We start from the raw sequence: 20,518 nt of genomic DNA, 5'->3' as shown, positions 1-20,518 counted from the left end.
GTTGGGAGCACAGGTCTGTATTCAGACATCTGGCTTCAATTTCTGCCCCTGCCCATGTACCAACTGTTCGTCTTGGATTCAGTTCTGATATTGGAATAATGACAATTTACCTGAAAATTTTTGAAAATGGAAAATAATTCAAAATTTATCTCTGCGGCCTCAAGAAACTTTTTTAAAATTTATTTTTGCATATTTTTTTATTGGGACATTCTTCTACCATTAAATCCACTCAAAGAGATACACACTGAGATAGTGTGTATCTAAGAATTTATTGTAGTGATCAGTACCTAGTAAACACTCTGTAACTGTTAGTGATCATTATTAAAAGAATGTGTTGAGAGCAATACTAATTGACATACAGAGATTAGAGTATATGAGTTCGCTAGGGCTGCTATAACAAAGTACCAAAGACTGGCTTAAACAACAATTTATTATCTCAGTTCTGGAAGCTAGGAGTCCAAGAACAAGGTATTGACAGGGTTGGCTTCTTCTGAAGCTTCTCGTTTTGGCTGCAGATGGCTGGCTTCTCCTTCTATCTCTTCCCATTGTCTTCCCTCTGAATATTTCTGTGTCCAAATTTCCCCTTTTTATAAGGACACCAGTCATGGTGGAGTAGGGCTCACCCTAATGCCCTTATTTTGAACTTGATTACCTCTGTAAAGATTATATATCTAAATAAGGTCATCTACTGAGGTACTGGGGTTAGAACTTCAATATATGAATTTTAGGGGGAGAAAATCCAGCTCATAACACTCCACCCTCTGGCCCTCTGAAAGTCTTGTCCTTCTCACCTATAAAATACATTTACCCCATTCCAACATCCCCCAAAATCTTAACACAATTCCAGCATCAACTCTTAAGTCCAAAGTCTCATCTGTGATGGTTAATTTTAGGTATCAAATTGACTGGGTCATGGTGTACCCAGATATTTCATGAGGTATTACTCTGGATATATGTAAGGGTGTTTGTGGATGAGGTTAACATTTGAACAGGAAACTGAGTAAAGCAGATTGCAGTCCCTGATGTGTGAGGGTCTCATCAGTTGAAGGCCTGAATAGAACAAAAAGGCTGAGTAACAGGTACTCTTCCTACCTGATTCTGCCTTTGAACTGGGACATCAGTTTTTCCTCCCTACAGACTCTAACAGAAGCATAAACCCCTCCTGGTTCTCAAGCCTCCCTGTCTTTGGACTAGAACACAATTGGCTCTCCTGGATCTGCAGCTTGCTGACTGCAGAGCCTGGGGCTTATCTGCCTCCATTTGTGTACATGTACACACACATACCTACTGGTTCTGTTTCTCTCTGGAGAACCCTGACTCCTATATCAGGTAAATATTGTCTAAATCCTGAGGTAAAATTCTTCCACAGCTGTGAAATTCACAGCTGTGAAGCCAGATTCAAGTTATCTGCTTCAGTACGATGGTGGGCACAGGCATGGGATGGACAGTCCCATTATAAAAGGGAGACATCAGGAGGAAAGAGGTCATAGGTCCCAAGCAAGTCCTAAACCTAGCAGGGAAAATTTCACTAGATTTTGGGGCTTGGAGAATAATCTTCTTTGGGACTATGCTGTATCCTCTGGCTCACAGGGGTGGTGGCCCTACCTTCCGTGGCCAAGAAGTTACTGGCTCTGGTTCCTTGACCTAATAAGCCCATGATGGCAGTAGTAGTCTCACTGGACTCTGACTTGCCTTTGGGGGCATTCTTCCCTCTTCTTAAAAGGTAATGCCTGTTTGCAGAGTGCGTCAGTTGGGTAGGTTCATTTCATACCAGTAGAATTCCAGAAGTCCAACAGTCTTCCTTCATTTTGTCCATCCCTGTCTCTTTGGTGCAAACTGGCAGTGTTTCTGCTCTTAAAAGTTTTTATTTTTAGTAACTTTGTTGGCTTCCCAGACAATTCACAGGGATGCAAAACACTAGAACACAATTTGGCCCAGTTCTTTGCCACTTGATAACAAGATCACCTTTCCTCCAATTTCCAATAAGCAGCACATTTCCTTGTAAACTTCTCCAGAGGCATTTCAACATTCTTTTTTCTAGCCACATTGTTTATGATGTGTATTTATTTTCTGACAACAAAAGCTTTCTCTACAGCTCTCCTCTTGTCTTTCTGTGCCCTCACCAGAATCTCCTTTGCTGTTTATATTTCTGTTAACTGTCTCTTCCAGGCATCTAGGCATTTTCTGTCAAGTGCCTCAAAACTCTGACAGCCTTTACCTGTTATCCAATTCCACAGTCATTCTACATTTTTAGATATTTGCTATTGTAATACCCCACTTCCTGGTACCAAGATTTGTATTAGGCTTCTCCAGAGAAACAGGACCAATAGGAGATATATACGTACAGATACAATGCGGGTTCATAGCTGTGGAAGAATTTTACTTCAGGGTTAATCAAACTAACTCTCACCCCTACCTAATTTAGATGATATTTACATGATCTGTTAGGTTTCTCCAGAGAAACAGAACCAGTAGGGAGTGTGTGTGTGTGTGTGTGTGTGTGTGTGTGTGTGTGTGTGTGTGCGCGCGTGCACGTGTACATAAATGCAGGCAGACCAGGCCCAGGATCTGCAGTCAGCAAGCTGCAGATCCAGGAGAGCCAGTGGTTGTAGTTCTAGTCCAAAGGCCGGCAGACTTGAAATCTAGGAAGGGCTGATGCTTCTGTTAGAGTTTGTAGGCAGGAAAAAACTGATACCCCAGCTCAAAGGGACCATATATGGATGTGTATACATGCATATATATAGAAAGACAAAAAGAGATACTGATCCTCAGGAATCTGTCACAAAATTATGAGGCTGGCAAGTTGGAAATCTGCAGGGCAGGCTGGCAGGCTGACCATTCTGACGGGAGTGGATGCTGCAGTCTTGAGTCAGAAGGCCGTCTGGAAGCCAGATTCCTTCTTCTTTGGAGGGTGTGGAAGACCAAAGTCTTTTAAGGCCTTCAGCTGACTGGATGAGGGCTTCCCACTTTATGGAGACTGATCTGCTTTACTCAAAGTCTCTGATGTTGTTCCTATCTAAAAAATACCTTCACAGCACCATCTTGACTGATGTTTAACTAAACAACTGGGTACCATAGCCGAGTCAAGTTGACATCTAAAATTAACCGTGATAGTCTATAAGAAAAAATCCTGTTGATGGTGCTTCTCATAGGCAGTTGTACCAGGAAAATCCTCTTTAGTTTTATCTAATGGGTTTTAGGTAAGTTGTGCATTGGATGCCTGTGAGAAACTTTTAGCATCTGTGGTTAAGATGTACAATAATCTTTCTAGTTTAATGGCTTTTATTTTAAAAACTGAACATTTAACCCATTTTAAAGATGAGAAAAGAGAGGCTTAGTAGTTAGCATATACACGGCAGAGCATGTATTTGAATCCCCGTCTGCCTCACTTATCCGCTGTATTATACTGTCTGTTGGTTAGTTATGGGTGTAGATGGTGATTGTGTAAGACGTGTTTGCTTGGAGGAAATGCAGGATGTTTCAGTGTAGTGTTATGAAGTGGTATCCCACAGTGAAGGAGAAGTAGAAAGTATCTGTCTTTATAAGGTCAGATTTTTTTTAATTTTTAGAAAAAAGTTAAAATATAGAAAAGTACAAAGACTAAGATGATGAACATCTTTGTGTCCACGAACCAGAGTAAGCAGAGTATGTGTTTCAGATTTTGTAATAAAACAATGACTGATGCCAGTGAGACTCCCGTACATCTTCTTGATCCCTTTCCTCTCTTCCACACCTTCTTTTCTTATACAGACAAAACACTTAGGAATTTGATACATTTTCTTTCATGTTTTTATATATGGGTATATTAAGACCAAAATCTTTTTCCATTAATGGTTTTATTTTATTTTTTCTTAAAATTTTTTGATGTTTTATTTTTTATATTTGAGAGAGACAGCGAGCAGGGAAGGGGCAGGGAGATGGAATCTGAAGCAGGCTCCAGATTCTGAGCTGTTAGCACAGAGCCCGACGCAGGGCTCAAATCCACAAACCGTGAGATCATGACATGAGCCAAAGTTGGATGCTTAACTGACTGAGCCACCCAGGCACCCCTAATGGTTTTATTTTTAAAAAATCATACCACATTTCTTATATATACCACATATATAATTTCATACTCATAAACAGGATTTTAAAGCCATAAGCCATATAATAATTGCTAATATTTATTTTTTCTTTAGTAAATTGAGGATTTTTTAAATTTATTTATTGCTTAATTTACACCCAGGTTAGTGTATATTGCAACAGTGATTTCAGGAGTAGATTCCTTAATGCCCCTTACCCATTTAGCCCATCCCTCCTCCCACAAGCCCTCCAGGAACCCTCTGTTTGTTCTCCATATATAAGAGCCTTTTATGTTTTGCCCTCTTCCTGTTTTTATATTATTTTTGCTTCCCTTCCCCTATGTTCATCTATTCTGTGTCTTAAAATCCTCATATGAATGAAGTCATATGATATTTGTCTTTCTCTAATTTTGCTTAGCATAATACCTTCTACTTCCATCCACGTAATTGCGAATGGCAAGATTTCATTCTTTTTGATTGCCGAGCAATACTCCATTGTGTTTGTGTGTGTGTGTGTGTGTGTGTGTGTGTGTGTGTGTGTGTGTGTGTGTATACCATATCTTCTTTATCCACTCATCTGTTGATGGACATTTGGTCTCTTTCCATACTTTGGCTGTTGTTGACAGCGCTGCTCTAAACATTGGTGTGCATGTGCCCCTTTGAAACAGCACACCTGTATCTCTTGAATAAATACCTAGTAGTGCAGTTGCTAGGTCTATTTTTAATTTTTTGAGGAACCTCCATACTGTTTTCCAGAGTGGCTGTACCAGTTTGTATTTCCACCAGCAGTAGTAATTGCTGATATTTATAAAGCAGCCTTGATTCTAAGAACTCTTCATGGATTAACTCATTTAATTTTTATAACAGTCCCATGAGTTTTATACTCTTACTTTTCCCATTTTACAGATGAAGGGATTGAGGCACAAAGAGATTAAATAATTTACCCATGGGTCACAGGCTGTAAGTGGCAGAGCCTCTGACTCTTATAGATAGTATTGTTGTAAACGTTAAAAAACAACTTAGTAAATGCTATCATATTGTACTTAACATTCAAAAACTTGGGTTTCACTTAAACATTGTTCTTGAGATTCCGTTCATTTTGATAAATACGGGTATAGTTAATTCCATTAAGAGTTCTGTGCTTAAATGGTTTCTGTCATATGACCATACCATCTTTTTTTGTCCATTCTCATATTAGTGGATATTTAGTTTTGTGTCTTACAATTCTGTGTATTATAAGAAGATGGTGCAGTGAACATCTGTGTACTTGTGCACTCACATGAGAGTCTCTCTCGGCCACCCACCTGGTAGTAGGGTTAGCTCAGTCAAAAGGTATTTACGTTTTCAACTTCTCTAGATATTGGTAAGTTTTTCTCCTAGATGTGTATGTCTCAATTCACAGTTTACGTTCCCACTAGTGAGACACTGAATGCACACAGATGATGGCCAGACCATATATGAAAATAGAACTCTGACCTGCAACCTGCAGAAACCTGCCTAGAAAACCAACCCCTTATCTACACTTGCAGCCCAGGAAGCCAACTTGCTGTGAACCAGACTTGCAGGAAGTTAGTGTCTTAATTTGCATTTGACTGATTATTAGTCAGATGGAACCCATTGTATAAGACAGTCCTTTCCAGAAATTACCTTTTAGAATAGGTGAGGATGCAAATATCAGATGGTTTAACTTTATTCGTTTCTGAAGAGAAAGGAAGAAGCCTAGAGTCATTATCTTAGACTTTTTTTTTAAGCAGAGTCTTTACTTTTTTCAAACTAAATTTTAAGTAGGACCCTAATAAGCAAGATGAAATCTGGAGCTCCTCAGGTAAAATAAAGTCAGTGGTACAGCTCTACCTGCCTTGCCTCCTCCCCTTCCTACCTGGCTTCCCTGCTCCCCGATCACCTGAAACTCTCGTGGAATCCTAGGGCTGGGCAGTAACCTACGGATGCCTCATGGTGCGAGAATTTGATGAAATTCCACTTTTAATCTCTCTCAACCTCTGTGTTAGAAGGTGAACTTGATAAACTCTGTAAGACTTTGGGCTAAATGTGTTCTATTTCTTTGGTCTTCTGGCAGGCAGGAATTCGTGGATGCTTATGTGAATTATGTCTTCCAAATCTCAGTTCACGAATGGTACACAGCCTTCTCCAGTGGCTTCCTAAAAGTGTGTGGTGGCAAGGTGCTCGAGCTCTTCCAGCCTTCAGAACTAAGGGCTATGATGGTGGGAAACAGCAACTACAACTGGGAAGAACTAGAAGAGGTGAGCACAAACGGCACTGTCTTTACCTCCAAGGAAGCAGCAGTGGCCTGGGTAGCTGTGCCCAGAGCATGGTCTTCCAAGTGTTCTGTGGTTGAATAGGAATCAGAGGCTTCCTGTATCTCAGGGGTTCTTTCTTAGTCTCAACTGCAAATGGTACACAAATGTATGTCCTCTATACATGTATGTCCTCTCCTTTAAGATAGATTTTTTTTTTTCTTTTTGTCTTTTTTGGGCAGACTGCCATCTACAAGGGTGATTACTCAGCCACACATCCCACTGTGAAACTATTTTGGGAAACATTTCATGAATTTCCATTGGAAAAGAAGAAGAAGTTTCTCTGTAAGTATCAGTAATGTTAATATGATGTTTGTCCACACTTCAGTGTTGCATATGGTGTAGGATGATGTACTCCATAGGTTAAGGTCAACTCTTTTAAATGGAGAAGAGTAAATAAGGGAAATAATCTACACTTCTTGTCTTAATGGTATCTCAGGCAAACACAGCTTGTTACTCAGTATTTGTTGCCTAACAGGATGTGTTGAATCAAAGAAGAAAAACATTTCATTGATTTTTCCATTGCTCTGAAAATATTAGTTATTTTATATGTGATACCTTTAAATATTATTTTGATGGAATCTGATTAACTTCCCTTATCTCTCTAGACTTTTGAAGATTTTACAGTGCCCACTGCAGATATAACTGGGGAGATATGGTTTTTAATAGTTTTATTGAGATATATAATTCACAAAGCATACAATTCACCCAATTAAAGTGTATAATTCAGTGGTTTTTAGTATATTCACAGAGTTTTGAAACTATCAATAATTTTTAGAACATGTTCATCATCTTAAGAAACCTCGAACTCTTTAATCAATCCGCATTTCTTCCCAACCTCTCACAGCACCTCCTCCCCACTGCCACCAGTCTACTTTCTGGCTCTGTGGGTGTGCCTGTTTTGGACATTACACATACATGGAAGCCTATAATATATGGTCCTTGATCACTGGCTGGGTGGCATTTAAGAAGGGTAATATCTGGAAAGGAGAATGAAGCCGAGTTTAGGTGAACAAATTCAGCCATTCTATTCTATTTTATATTATTTGAGAAAGAAGGAGAACGAGTGGGGCAGAGGGGCGGTGAGGGGGGAGGGAGGCGGGGGGAGGAGAATCTCAGGCAAGCTCCACTCTCAGTGCAGAGCCCAACGCAGGCTTGATCCCATGACCCTGGGATCATAACCTGAGCTGAAATCAAGAGTCGGATGCTTAACCGAATGAGCCACCCGGGTGTCCCCAAATTCAGCCTTTTAAAAATAGTTGAAATCTTTGTGACTGTATATAATTGGACCAGAAATGAGCCGGTGAATAGTATAAAGTTTTTATCCATATAAAACAAAACAATAGGAGTTGAAAGGTAGTCCCTTTTGCTTTATAAGAATGAGCATATATTAATATTAATGCAGGATTTACCTCCACATTCTTGTGCTTCCATGGAGTAAGGATGGAGGAAGTTGGGCTCACACAAGAATGCTTAAAAAAAGCCCTGCTTCCCCTCTGCCTAGTTACATTGGCTCTTGGGAATCAGTGGCATATAAGTCAAATAGGTTAAAGTGTATCAAGGGAGCTCATAGGGCTATAACAACCAAGAGGAGCCTGCTCGTGGTCATGGAGATTTCCTTAAAAAAACATTTTTCTCTTCCGAGATCATTAGACTTGTGGAAATTTTTAGTAACTACAGATTTTGGCAAGAATGTTTACATATCATAGCCTCAGGTAATAGGTTAGTTGAAAGCGCTCCTTAACCAGTGATTTGTTTCTAGTAATTTCCAGCAATTAACTCTGAGATTATGTAGTGCCAGAAAACAGAGAAAGACAGCTGCGTTGTTTTTTTGTTTGTTTGTTTTGTTTTGTTTTTGCCAAGTCACAGTGTTCCAAGAGTGAGATGTCTAACAGAATATCAGTGTCAGCTCTTCTGTTTTAAAAAAAATAGGGAAAGGAGCAAACAGATCCCAAATGGATATTCATTAGCTAAGGAGGGTTATATGCACTAGACACTTGGTAAGAGGAGACCTTGAGGTCACATAGGTTATAGTCTTCTTCCTGGTTTCCCCTAAGGTAAGCTCTTCTTTTCCTCTATCAGCAATTCCTTTCCTCTTGGATTCTGTGAAGGCTCATAACATTTATGAGGACATACATTTGATTGAGGCCATCTTTTATTTGAGGGCATTTTTGAGCATCTTTCAATTGGATGGATTATTTGTATCAGTATATAATCAGGGTCTGAAATTAGCCAGTGAGAAACAGAATTTTTATCCATATACAACCAAAAAACAGGATTTGAAAGGCAGTCTCTTTTGCTTTATAAGAACAAGCATGTATCAATATGAATGCCATCCATATTGGCACATGAAAGTGTACTTCTCAGGCGATCCACAGGGTGTCACACCTTCCTCTCCTTTCTGCGGAGAGCAGCTCCTCGTTGCGCAGCTGGTAATGCCGGTTCCCTTTCTCCTCAGTGTTCCTGACGGGCAGTGATCGGATCCCCATCTATGGCATGGCAAGCCTGCAGATCGTCATCCAGTCCACAGCCAGCGGGGAGGAGTACTTGCCCGTGGCCCACACTTGTTACAATCTTCTTGATCTCCCCAAATACAGCAGCAAAGAGATCCTGAGTGCACGGCTGACCCAGGCCCTTGACAACTATGAGGGGTTCAGTTTGGCTTGAGGCTCCCCAGCTTGCCCCAGATTTCCCTCCCTTCCTCGGTGTCCACATTGAGGCCCATACAGAAAACCATGGGGAGGGAGTTCTATTTTTTTATTGTATAAGTGAGTTGGGACTTTTGAATCCTGAACCCAGTAGATGTGTTTCTGGGCTTGTGAGCAGTAAGCAACCCTTTTGAAAAATCAGGGGTTAGGGATGGGGTGAAAAATTGGCTCTTAATATGGGAGGCATTTTTGTCTTTAAACCAAATTACCTAGTAGTGTTCCTTGCACTTGTGAGTATATTGCACTCTGCTGGATACAATGGCAGTGGAATTTTAAACTCTTACTTCCCAGATGTCTCTCTCAGCCCTGATATTTCCTCACAGTGCTTCCTGTCCTCTCTTCTCATTCCTCTGCAAGAATGATTTTGACTAATGTGTCCTTTCTCACCTGCACGTGCGGAACGTCTCCTTTCTCTGCAGACTTGGAAATGCTTCTGGCTTGTTGCAGCCCTACTGTAAGGACTAAAGGGGAAAGGACTACTTCAGAAATTCCCAATTCCAGGAAGCTGGATCTGGGTCCATTACTTTGGCTGAACTCTTGAGAATTTGTGGGAGCCTTTACGAACACATCTTGCTTTACAAGAAGTTATTGAGGGACTAGCAATCTCCCCCTGGCTCTGCCTGGACCTACTTAAAGATGTGTAGAGCAGCTTAGCGTTGCCGCTGAGCCAAATTTTGTTTTGTTATTCAGCCAAGTACCTTCGACAATAAGGTGAGGTGATAGACCACCCCCCTACCCCTTCAGTTATCTCGCTTCTGGAGCAAGTTGCTTCTCCAAGGAAAGTAGAAATAATAAATTTCTTGTCCTCTTTCCTTATCAATTTATACCTTCTACCACTTTCTCTTTTCTTCCTCTCCTTCCCTTTTGCTCTTACTTCATCCCATTGTTGTTACCTGACTTAATGCTCCCTTCCTCTCCTTCTAGTGGATGCATGCAGTCTATTTTTTTAATTTCTATTTAAATTGCAAAATTTCTATTTTTTTTCCTTTTCCCTAATTGCTAACACTTAAGGACATTCTATATTACGGATCTTTTGTTTATTGCATTTGAAATGTTTGTTTACAGTGGGATTTCAGGGGGGATTGTGTTTAAAGCAAATATATGTATCAAAAATAATGACATGCTCAATCTTCTTCATCATGGGATAAGAAAATTCTACATGATCAAAGAATCCATGTCAGCCTAATTTTAAATTCCTAGTCACTAGAGGAAAGATTTATTTATATAAAATGAAGTATTTATGAACCGTGTGATACAGCATCAAATCTCAATGAAGGATGTAGATTTTGCTTTTTTTTTTTTTTGGTTTTAAAAGTTATTTCAATGGCTAAATTGGTAGTTTTTTCAGTCTTTATAATACAGGAATAAAAAAGATATACAGTTATATGAAATGTTTATTTTCTATGTGTGTGCATATAGTTCAATATTATGCAATAAATTTGGTGTTTTAACTTAAAACTATTTCTTATTGTATTTGCAGAACGAGTAGCTTGCTTTCAATAGAAGAGTTATCTACTCAAATAATACAAAGTTGAATTTGGTTCCAGTCATAAGAAAGTAAAAGCAAGCACTAGGGGAATGGGAAAGAAAGCAGGGGCAGTACCCAGGATCGGGGAAGCAAGTAGCCTTATGAATGGATGGGATTTCTGAAGGTTGTGATGAGTGAAAAGGCATTTTGCACGGAGGAGAAGGCCTTAGCAAAGGCTTGAACATGGGAGCATATTGAAGAGAGCATCAGAGGAAATAGAATAATGGTAAGTAAGACTGAGGAGAAAGAAAGTAGCTTTCGTGCTGAGGAACCAGGCTAAACATTGGAATTTGAGTTGGTAGCCAAGCAGGATTTGTCAAAATGTTCAGAACTTTGGGGTGGGGTAGGAGGCAGTGATAGGACTTGAGCCTGGTTTTAAGAAGAAAACTGTGGATGGGGAGGGTGCATGTGGAGGAGGAGTCAGTCCCTGCCACTCTGAAAGCAGTGAGAGTGGCAGCAGCGGAAGTAGAAGAGTGCATGGACTTCTGTTAAGTTTCTCAGGATCCACATAAGAGTGAAAACATATGGTATCTGTCTTAACAGAAGACCATGGGGGAGGGGAAGGGAAAAAAAAAAAAAAAGAGGGAAGGAGCCAAACCATAAGAGACTCTTAAAAACTGAGAACTGAGGGTTGATGGGGGGTGGCAGGGAGGGGGTTGGGTGATGGGCATTGAGGAGGTCACCTGTTGGGATGAGCACGGGGTGTTGTATGGAAACCATATTAAAAAAAAAAAAAAATGCATGGAGGGATAGTCCAAGATGGCAGCTCAGGAAGACCCTGAACTCACTGCCTGTATGGACACACAAAGCCTATACCTATCTAGAGAGATAACAAGAACCCTACTCCCAATGCTGTGAATTGCAGCAGGAAGGACAGTACTAGGGACTGAGTAGATTTGTCTGTCCTGGGGCACAGAAAAAAGCTGTGGCTTAAGTGGGCAATTAGAATATAAAGGAACTAACCCTCCACCAAACCATGGGATGTTGGAGAAGCTGGCAAGTGCCACTGTTTATGGCCTCTCCTCCACCAGCATAGGAAAGAGCAGTATCTGGATGCCCTAACCACCCCACTGCCCTCAGCAAGTCCTGAGCCCCAGACCACACCAGCCCTGGCTACCCTGGTGCATTGGGAAAAAAACACCACAGTTTAATGAGCAACTACAATATGAACGAATGAGCCTTAGAGCTCTACCAAACAGTGGGGGAGCTGCAGAATACTCTTTGGAGTCTAAGAGGCAGGTGAGTACCATTGTTTACATTCTCCCTCCACCTTGATAGTGCACATAGAAGTAGGGCCAGGCCATCCCCTAAAGGAGACTGCACAAGGTGGCCCCAGTATGGCATATACTGGGACACCCCTGGACAACACCCACCATAGAACTATAGCGGTCTCACCAAGGTGCAAAGTATCCCAGAATACCCCAGGCCTTCACCTATTTTGGCTCAAGTTGTCTTGCCAGAACCCTGGGGAAGGAGTACCCCAAGACCTCCCAGCATGGCACACCTCAGCTCCACTTACCACACCTAGGTACTCCCAGTATGGAATACCCTTGACCCCTTTGCACAAGCTTTACCCACTTTGGCTTTGGGCACACCCTGTGCGGAGTACCCTGGGACCCCTCAACCTGTGCCCACTCCAGTTCTCGCCATCCCATCAGGACTGCCCCAGTGCTGAGTGGCCCAGGGACTCTAGTCTGCACCTGCTACCGCTCTAGCTGGCTAACCAAAGTCAAAAGGCATGTGTAATCTACATGGGATGACCATACACAAAGCCATTCCTTCAGGTCTTAGAGAAGTTGCTGTTCTGCCTGATTCATAGAAACACAGAAAGTCAAACAAAATGAGGAAACAAAGGGATATGCTCTAAATGAAAGAACAAGACAAACCTTCAGAAAAAGAACTAAATAAAATGGAGATAAGTAACCTGATATGGTGTTCAAACTAATGGTCATAAAGATGCTTATCGGACTTCAGAAAAGTGTACGTGAATTGTGAGACCTTCAACAAAGAGATGAAAATTATACAAGAGAACCAATCACAGTTGAAGAATAATTGTGAAATTGTGAAAAATACTCCGGAGGGAATCAACAGTAGATTAGAGGACACAAAGAATGGATCAGCAATCTGAAAGGGTAATGGAAAGCATGCAAGCTGAACATCAAAAAGAAAACAGAAAAGGAAATGAGGCTAGGTTAAGGGATCTCTATCAGAGTGTGAAGTATAGTAACATGCATATTCTAGAAAGTCCCAGGAGAAGAGAGAGAAAAAGGAGAAAACTTAATAGCTGAAAACTTCTCTAATCTTGGGAAGGAAATAGATATGTAGGTCCAGGAAACACAGAGAACCCCAAACAAAATGAACCCAAGGAGATCCACACCACGACATATAATAATTAAAATGTCAAAGATTAAAGATAAAGACAAAATCTTAAAAGCAGCAAGAGAGAAACAACTAATTACATACAAAGGAAACTCCATAAGGCTATCAGCTGATTTTCAGCAGAAACTGCAAACAAGAGAGTGGTATGATCTATTCAAAGTGCTGAAAGGAAAAAACCTACAACCAAGAATACTCTACCTGACAAGGTGATCATTCATAATCACAAGTTTCCCACACATACATAAGATAAAGGAGTTCATTACCACTAACCAGTCTTACTAGAAATGTTCAAAAGATTTTTTTTTAATTTAATGTATTTATTTATTGAGATAGAAGTGCAAGTGAGCGAGGAGCAGAGAGAATCCCACAAGTGACAGAGAAGTGGAGCTCACCCGGGGCTTGTGTGTTACCCGAAGAAGGGCTTGAGCTCACCTGAAGTGGGGCTCATGCTCACCTGATGTGGGGTTTGAGCTCACCAGACATGGGACTTGGTCATGAGATCATAACCTGAGCGGAAGTCAGATGCTTAACGACTGAGCCACCCAGGCGCCCCCAAGGGATTCTTTAAGCAGAAAAGGAAAGGCCATAATTAGAAGAAAACTGTGAAGGGGGAAAAAAAAAATGTATGAGTAAAAGCAAACATACAGCACTTATAAAACCAGTGTGAAGGTTAAAAAACAAAAATAGTAAAATCCATGATACCTGAGAAATTAGTTAAGAGATTCACAAAACAAAGGATATAAAATATGACCTACATAAAATGTGGAGGTAGAAAGTAAAAATCTAGTTCTTGTGAGAATTTGCTTAAGTGCTCATCAATATAGATAGTAAAACCTTGGGTTGTAACTTCTGTGAGTGTTCTGCAAGACGAGCAAACATTTGTAATAAATTTTAACTTGAAAAATGAACGATGTCTTGCAGTAGTAGTACGTGACACTGAGTGTCACATGATCACAACCGAGCCAGTGGTTCTCTCTCTCTCTCTCTTGCTGTGGGATTGTGGGTAATTGTCTCCCATGCTTGGATGCTTGGTCTCAGGCTGCAGTGTTTGGCAGAAATCTGTGATTTTTCAGAACTTTGGAAGGTGCCCACAACTGGAACTAGTGTATTTTTTGTCACTTCAAAGCACATATGGACAGTTTTTTGCTTTTCCATACAAGGAATGCTTTGCTTCATTGTAGGGCAGCCTGCCCTCAGATATAGACCCTTTCCTCAGCTGCCTTATTACCAGTTACATTAAATACAGTATATGACAAGAGTTTATTAATACTTTACTGCTGTCAACATCTGTGTGAGCATATACAATGGCCCCCATGCAGAAAAAGATTCCATTAGTGTTAGCTAAAGTCATCCTGCAATAATAACCCTCCCCTCTCTTGTCTCCCTCATACCAGCCATCAAGGTTTTCAAAAGTAAGTGCAGGTTAACTTATTTTTCTTTATATTTTTTAATTTCTTCCTTATTTTATATTACAGTATTGTAATCATTTTTATATGAATATTTTTGGGTTATGGAAGGAATCATCTGAGTTGCCATTTCTTATGGGGAAATTCACTTTGATATACAAGTGCTTTGGATTATAAGCATGTTTCTGGAACTAATTATGCTCACAAACCAAGGTTTTACTGTATATGAACATTATGGTAACCACAAACCAACAAACTCTGATAGACACACAAAAAAGTAATGAGAAAAGAATCCAAGTGTAATACTAAAGAAAGTCATCAATCACAAGGGAAGAGAGCAAGAGAAGAAGGAGGGAACATAGAAGAACTACAAAAATAATGAGAAAACAATTAACAAATTGGCAATAAGTACATACTTATCAATAATTAAATGGGCTAAATGTTCCAATAAAAAAACATAGGGTAACTGAGTGGATTAAAAAACAAAAAAGACCCACCTATATTCTGCTTACACACATACAAAAGACTTGCTTCAGACTTAATGACACAGACTAAAAGTAAAGGGATGGAAAAAGATATTCCATGCAAATGGAAGTGAAGAAAAGCTGGGATAAGCAATATTTATATCACACAAGATAGTCTTTATTTTTTTTATTTTTAAATTTTTTTTATAAAAAATTTTTTTTAACGTTTATTTATTTTTGAGACAGAGAGAGACAGAGCATGAATGGGGGAGGGTCAAAGAGAGAAGGAGACACAGAATCTAAAACAGACTCCAGGCTCTGAGCTGTCAGCACAGAGCCCGATGCAGGGCTTGAACTCATGGACCATGAGATCATGACCTGACCTGAAGTTGGACGCTTAACCAACTGAGCCACCCAGGCGCCCCTGAGACAAGATAGACTTTAAAACAAAGATTAACAAGAGAAAAAGGAGGATATTACATAAAGGGATCAATCCAACAAGAGAGTATATACTAGTTATGATTATGCACCCAACACTGGAGCCCCTAAATACATAAGGCAAATATTAATAGACATAAAGGGAAAATTGACAGTAATACAATGATATTAGGGGACTTTAACACCTGATTTACAATAGCTAGATCATCCAGACAGAAAATCAATAAAGTGGCTTTGAATGACCCATTAGACTAGATGGACTCAACAGATAAATATCAAACATTCCACCCCAAAGCAGCAGAATGCACATTCCTTTCAAGTGCACATGAAACATTCTCCAAGATAAATCACGTTAGGCTACAAAAAAAACCTCAATAAATGTAATAATACTGAAATCCTATTAAACATCTTTTCTGATCACAACAGCATAAAACTAGAAATCAGTTACAAGAAAAAAAAAAACTAGAAAAAAACCACAAACACATGGAAGCGAAACAATATGCTACTAAACAACCAAAGGGTCAACAGAGAAATCAAAGAGGAAATTTTAAAAAAAGCACATGGAAACAAATGAAAACACAACAGTCCAAATACTTTGGGACATGGTGAAAGCAGTTCTAAGAGGGAAGTTTATAATGATACAGGTCTATCTTAAACCTCAAAAAACAAGGAAAATCTCAATCAATCCAGCCTTACACTCAAAAAAAACTAGAAAAATAACAAAGCACAAAGATATTAGGAAGAAGGAAATAATAAAGATCAAAGCAGAAGTGTGTGTGTGTGTGTGTGTGTGTGTAGCCTCTATTTCATTCATATATTTGGCCTCTATTTTTCGCCTCTATTTCATTTATATATATACATATATATAAAAGATCAGCAAAACCAAGAGCTAGTTCTTTGGAAAGACAAAACTGATAAACTGTTAGCCAGACTCATCAAGAAAAATAGGACTTGAATAAAATCAGAAATGAAAGAGAAATTACAACTGACACCACAGAAAAACAAAGGATTATAAGAGACTACTATGAAAAAGTAGTAGACAACTAAGAAGAAATGAATGAATTCATAGAAAGATACAATCTTGCAAAACTGAATCAGAAAGAAATAGAAAATCTGAATGGATCAACTAGTAATGAAATTGAATCAGTAATCAAAAAACAACAGAAAGTCCAGGACCAGATGGCTTCATAGGTGAATTCTAGCAAACATTTAGAGAAGAGCTAACAACTGTTCTTCTCAAACTATTCCAAAAACCAGAAGAGGAAAGAAAGCTTCAAAACTCATTCTAAGAGGTCAGCATTACCCTGATACCAAAACTAAAGACACTATAAAGCAAATCAAAAAACTACTTGATGCACATAGATGCAAAAATCAAAATTTTAGCAAACAACATTCAATAATACATAAAAGGATCATTCACCAGGAGACCTGGGTGGCTTAGTCAGTTAAGCGTCAGAGTTTGGCCCATGTCATGATCTTGCAGTTTGTGAATTCTAACCTGCATCTTGAGATTCCCTCTCTCCCTCTCTCTCTGCCCCTGTCACGCTCATGTGTGTGCTCTCTCACAAAAAAATTGGGGGGGGGGCGTGGGAAGGATATATTTAAATAAATCAGTGGATCAATTATCACAAACAAATGGGATTTAATCCAAGGATACAAGGATGGTTAGATATCTGCAAATCAATCAACATGATACATTAACAGATGAAGGATAATAAAAATTATATCTCAACAGATGCAGAAAAAGTATTTGACAAAATTCAATATTCGTTTATGGTAAAAACTCTACAAAGTGTGTTTCAGGGAACATACCTCAATATAATAAAGCCATATATGACAAATCCACAGTTAACATCATACTCAATGGTGAAAAACTGGAAGCTTTTCCTCTAAGACCAGGAACAAGAGAAGGATGTCCACTCTCACCACATTTATTCAACATAGTACTGGAAGTCCTAGCCATAGCAACTAGACAAGAAGAAGAAATAAACAGCATCCAAATTGGTAAGGAAGATGTAAAACTATCAGTATATGCAGATGACATGATACTAACTATAGAAAACCCTAAATACTCTGACAAAAAACTATTAGAATAAATGAATCAGTAAACTTGTATGATACCAAATATACAGAAATATGTTGCTGTTTCTATATACTTAGTGACCAAGTATCAGAAGGAGAAATTAAGAAAACAATCCCATTCACAATTGTACCAAAAAGAATAAAATACCTAGAAATAAATTTAACTGATGAGATGAAAACTATAAAACATTGAAATTGAAGATGACAAAACAAATGGAAATATATACCATGCTCATAGATTGGAATAATTGTTAAAATGTCTGTATTACCCCAAAGCAATCTACAGATTCTATGCAATCCCTATCAAAATATTAACAAATTAATTGAACAAATTGTTAGATCAAATTGATATGAAACCACAAAAGACCCCAAACAGCCAAAGCAATCTTGAGAAAGAATGAGGCTGAAGGTATAACAATCCTAGACTTTAAGATACATTAAAAAGCTATTATAATCAAAACAGTATGGCACTATCACAAAAATAGACACATTAATCAATAGAAGAGAATAAAGAGCCCAGAAATAAACCCATGCTTACATAACATAATGTATAGAGAAATTAAATCACTGTTATAAACCTGAAACTAACAGTGTGTGTCAACTATACTCAAAAATTAAACACAATTTTTTGAGAACAAGATCAGCTCTGTTCCCTCTGAAGCCACAGATCATGGTCCTACACTAGAAATCTAGGCTGTCATCTTTAGGACCATCCCTGAGCAGGGCAAGTAAAATACCAAAGCTCTCCTACCATTTTTAAGTTGCTGTTTTCCTGATTTAGCATTCACTGGGCTATTTTCAAGTTGGTTGTGACATTAAAAAAATAAAACAGGGGCACCTAGGTGGCTCAGTTGGTTAAGCGTCTGACTCTTGATTTCAGCTCAGGTCATGATGTTACTGTTTGAGTTTGAGCCCCACGTCTGGCTCTGGACTGACAACACACAGCCTTCTTTGGGATTCTCTCTCTTTCTGTGTCTCAAAAATAAACAAACAAAAACAACCAATGCTTATATGGACAATTTACAACAAAGGAAGCAAGACTATACAATGGGGGTGAAAACTGTCTCTTTAATAAATGGTGTTGGGAAAATTGGACAGTTCCATGCAAAAGAATGAAACTGGACCACCTACACCCTATACAAAAATAAAATAGATTGAAGACCTAAACATGAGACACAAAATCAGAAAACTCCTAAAAGAATACACAGGCAGTAATCTGTTGGACGTCAGCCTTAGCAACATTTTTCTAGAATGTCCCCCAGGCAAGGGAGAGAGAAGCAAAAATAAACTATCAGGACTATACCAAACTAAAAAAGCTATTTATTACACAATGAAGGAACCATGAAGAAATAAAGGGCAACTTACTGAATGGGAGAAGATATTTGAAAATGATAATCTGATAAGGAGTTAATATCCAAAATATATAAAGAGCTTATATAACTCAACACCAGAAATGAAATTGATCCAATTGAAAAATGGGCAGAGGGCCTGAACAGAGTAGACATCTTCCCCAAGAAGACCTATAGATTGGCCACCCAGGCACCCCTTTCAATAAATTTTTTAAAACAATTACAATGTATTGTTTTACCAAACTTAATAGATGGTTTAAAGGTGGCAGGGAGGGGCACCTGGATGGCTCAGTCGGTTAAGTGTCCAGCTCTTGATTTCAGCTCAGGTCATAATCTCATAGTTTGTGGGTTTGAGCCCCACATGGAGCTCTCTGTTGGCAGCACAGAGCCTGCTTGGGATCATCTCTCCCCCTCTCTCTCTGCCGCCCCCCCCCCCCCCGCTTGTGTTCTCTCTCTCTCAAAATAAACAAATAAACTTTAATAATAATAATAATAATAATAATAATAATAATAAAGGTGTGAGGCACATGTATGGCTCAGTCAGTTAAGTATCCAACTCTTGATTTGGGCTAAGTCATGATCTGCTTGGGATTCTTCTCTCTCCCTCTCTCTCTGCCACTCTGCTGCTCACACTCTCTCTCTTAAAATAAATAAAAAGAAAAAAAAAAGGTGGCTACCCCTGAAACCAAGAGCACACTATATACACTGTATGTTAGCTAACTTGAAAATATATTAAAATAAATAAAATTAAAAATTTTTAAAGGTGGTAGGGAACAGTAGCTTTCCAATAATAAGTTCTATTTAGTAAATATCTAATAACGTATAAGTTTGCTATTAAGTTTGAGGGACAAAAAAATGCTTCATTTAATTTGTTTTTAATGTTTATTTGTTTTGAGGGAGACAGTCTGTGAGCAGGGGTAGGGGCAGAGAGGGTGAGAGAGAGAGAATCCAAAGCAGGTTCTGTACTGTTAGCGCAGAGCCAGATGCAGGGCTTGATCTCACAAACTGTGCGATCATGAGCTGACTTGAAATCACGAGTCAAATGCTTAACTGAGCCACCTAGGCATCCCCTGCTCATTTAATTTTGAATGGAAATAGCCAAGTTATTTTAAATGTCTGGGTGCTTGGGATCTTCATCCAAAAAATGAAGAGATTGGACCAGATAATTTCTAAGAATTTATTCTAACATAAATTTGAAAATTTCTCACAGTAACAGTAGAGTAAAAACCTGCAGTAGATTCACAAAAGATAAAGGAAATCAAAGCATACTATGTTGAAAAAAATCATCAATTTACAAAGCAAGGTAGGAAGAGAGAAGAAAGGAAGAACTTCAAAACAGCCAGAAAATAGTAAGATGACATTAGTAAGTTCTTACCTATCAATAATTACTCTAAATGTAAATGTACTGAATTCTCAAAAGATATACAGTAGTTAGGTGGATGAAAAAACAAGCAAGCAAGTATACAAACAAGAACAAGACCCAACTAACTATATGTTGCTTACAAGAGATTCATTTCAGCTTTAAGGACACACACAGACTCAAAGTGAAGGGATGGAAAAAGATATTAACATAAGTGAAAACTGAAAGAGCAGGAGTAGCTATACTTCTGCAAAATAGGTTTTAAGCCAAAAATGTTAACAAGAATTAAAGAAAGTCATTATATACTGACGAGGTCAATTCACCAAAAAAAAAAAAAAAAAAAAAAAAAATCTAACAATCATAGTTATATATGCACCTAACATTGGAGTGCCTAATTACATTAAGAAGATACTAACAGATATGAAAGG

General features: G+C 38.9%; 2 protein-coding genes across 3 annotated transcripts in view; one reads left to right on the top strand and one right to left on the bottom strand.

Moving 5' to 3' along the window:
* The window catches only part of HERC3 (HECT and RLD domain containing E3 ubiquitin protein ligase 3), a 111,334-nt gene extending 101,134 nt beyond the window's left edge, over positions 1-10,200 (top strand). For both annotated transcript variants that reach the window (XM_025921404.2, XM_086704599.1), the window contains exons 24-26: positions 6,139-6,322; positions 6,559-6,661; positions 8,835-10,200. In XM_025921404.2, the coding sequence (XP_025777189.1) occupies positions 6,139-6,322; positions 6,559-6,661; positions 8,835-9,043 (496 nt within the window). In that variant the 3' untranslated portion in view covers positions 9,044-10,200. The remainder of the gene's footprint in view (positions 1-6,138; positions 6,323-6,558; positions 6,662-8,834) is intronic.
* Positions 10,201-10,368: 168 nt separating this feature from the next.
* FAM13A (family with sequence similarity 13 member A) overlaps positions 10,369-20,518 on the bottom strand; it is a 348,053-nt gene continuing 337,903 nt past the window's right edge. The window contains exon 25 of the mRNA XM_086704594.1: positions 10,369-17,267. Coding sequence (XP_086560720.1) covers positions 17,255-17,267 — 13 coding nt within the window. The 3' untranslated portion in view covers positions 10,369-17,254. The remainder of the gene's footprint in view (positions 17,268-20,518) is intronic.

Source organism: Puma concolor, chromosome B1 (assembly GCF_028749965.1).
Source record: "Puma concolor isolate L17-30 chromosome B1, mPumCon1.1.hap2, whole genome shotgun sequence".
Lineage (NCBI taxonomy): Eukaryota > Metazoa > Chordata > Mammalia > Carnivora > Felidae > Puma > Puma concolor.
The sequence above is the reverse complement of the archived record's forward strand: the minus strand, read 5'-3'. Positions and strand labels throughout refer to the sequence as shown.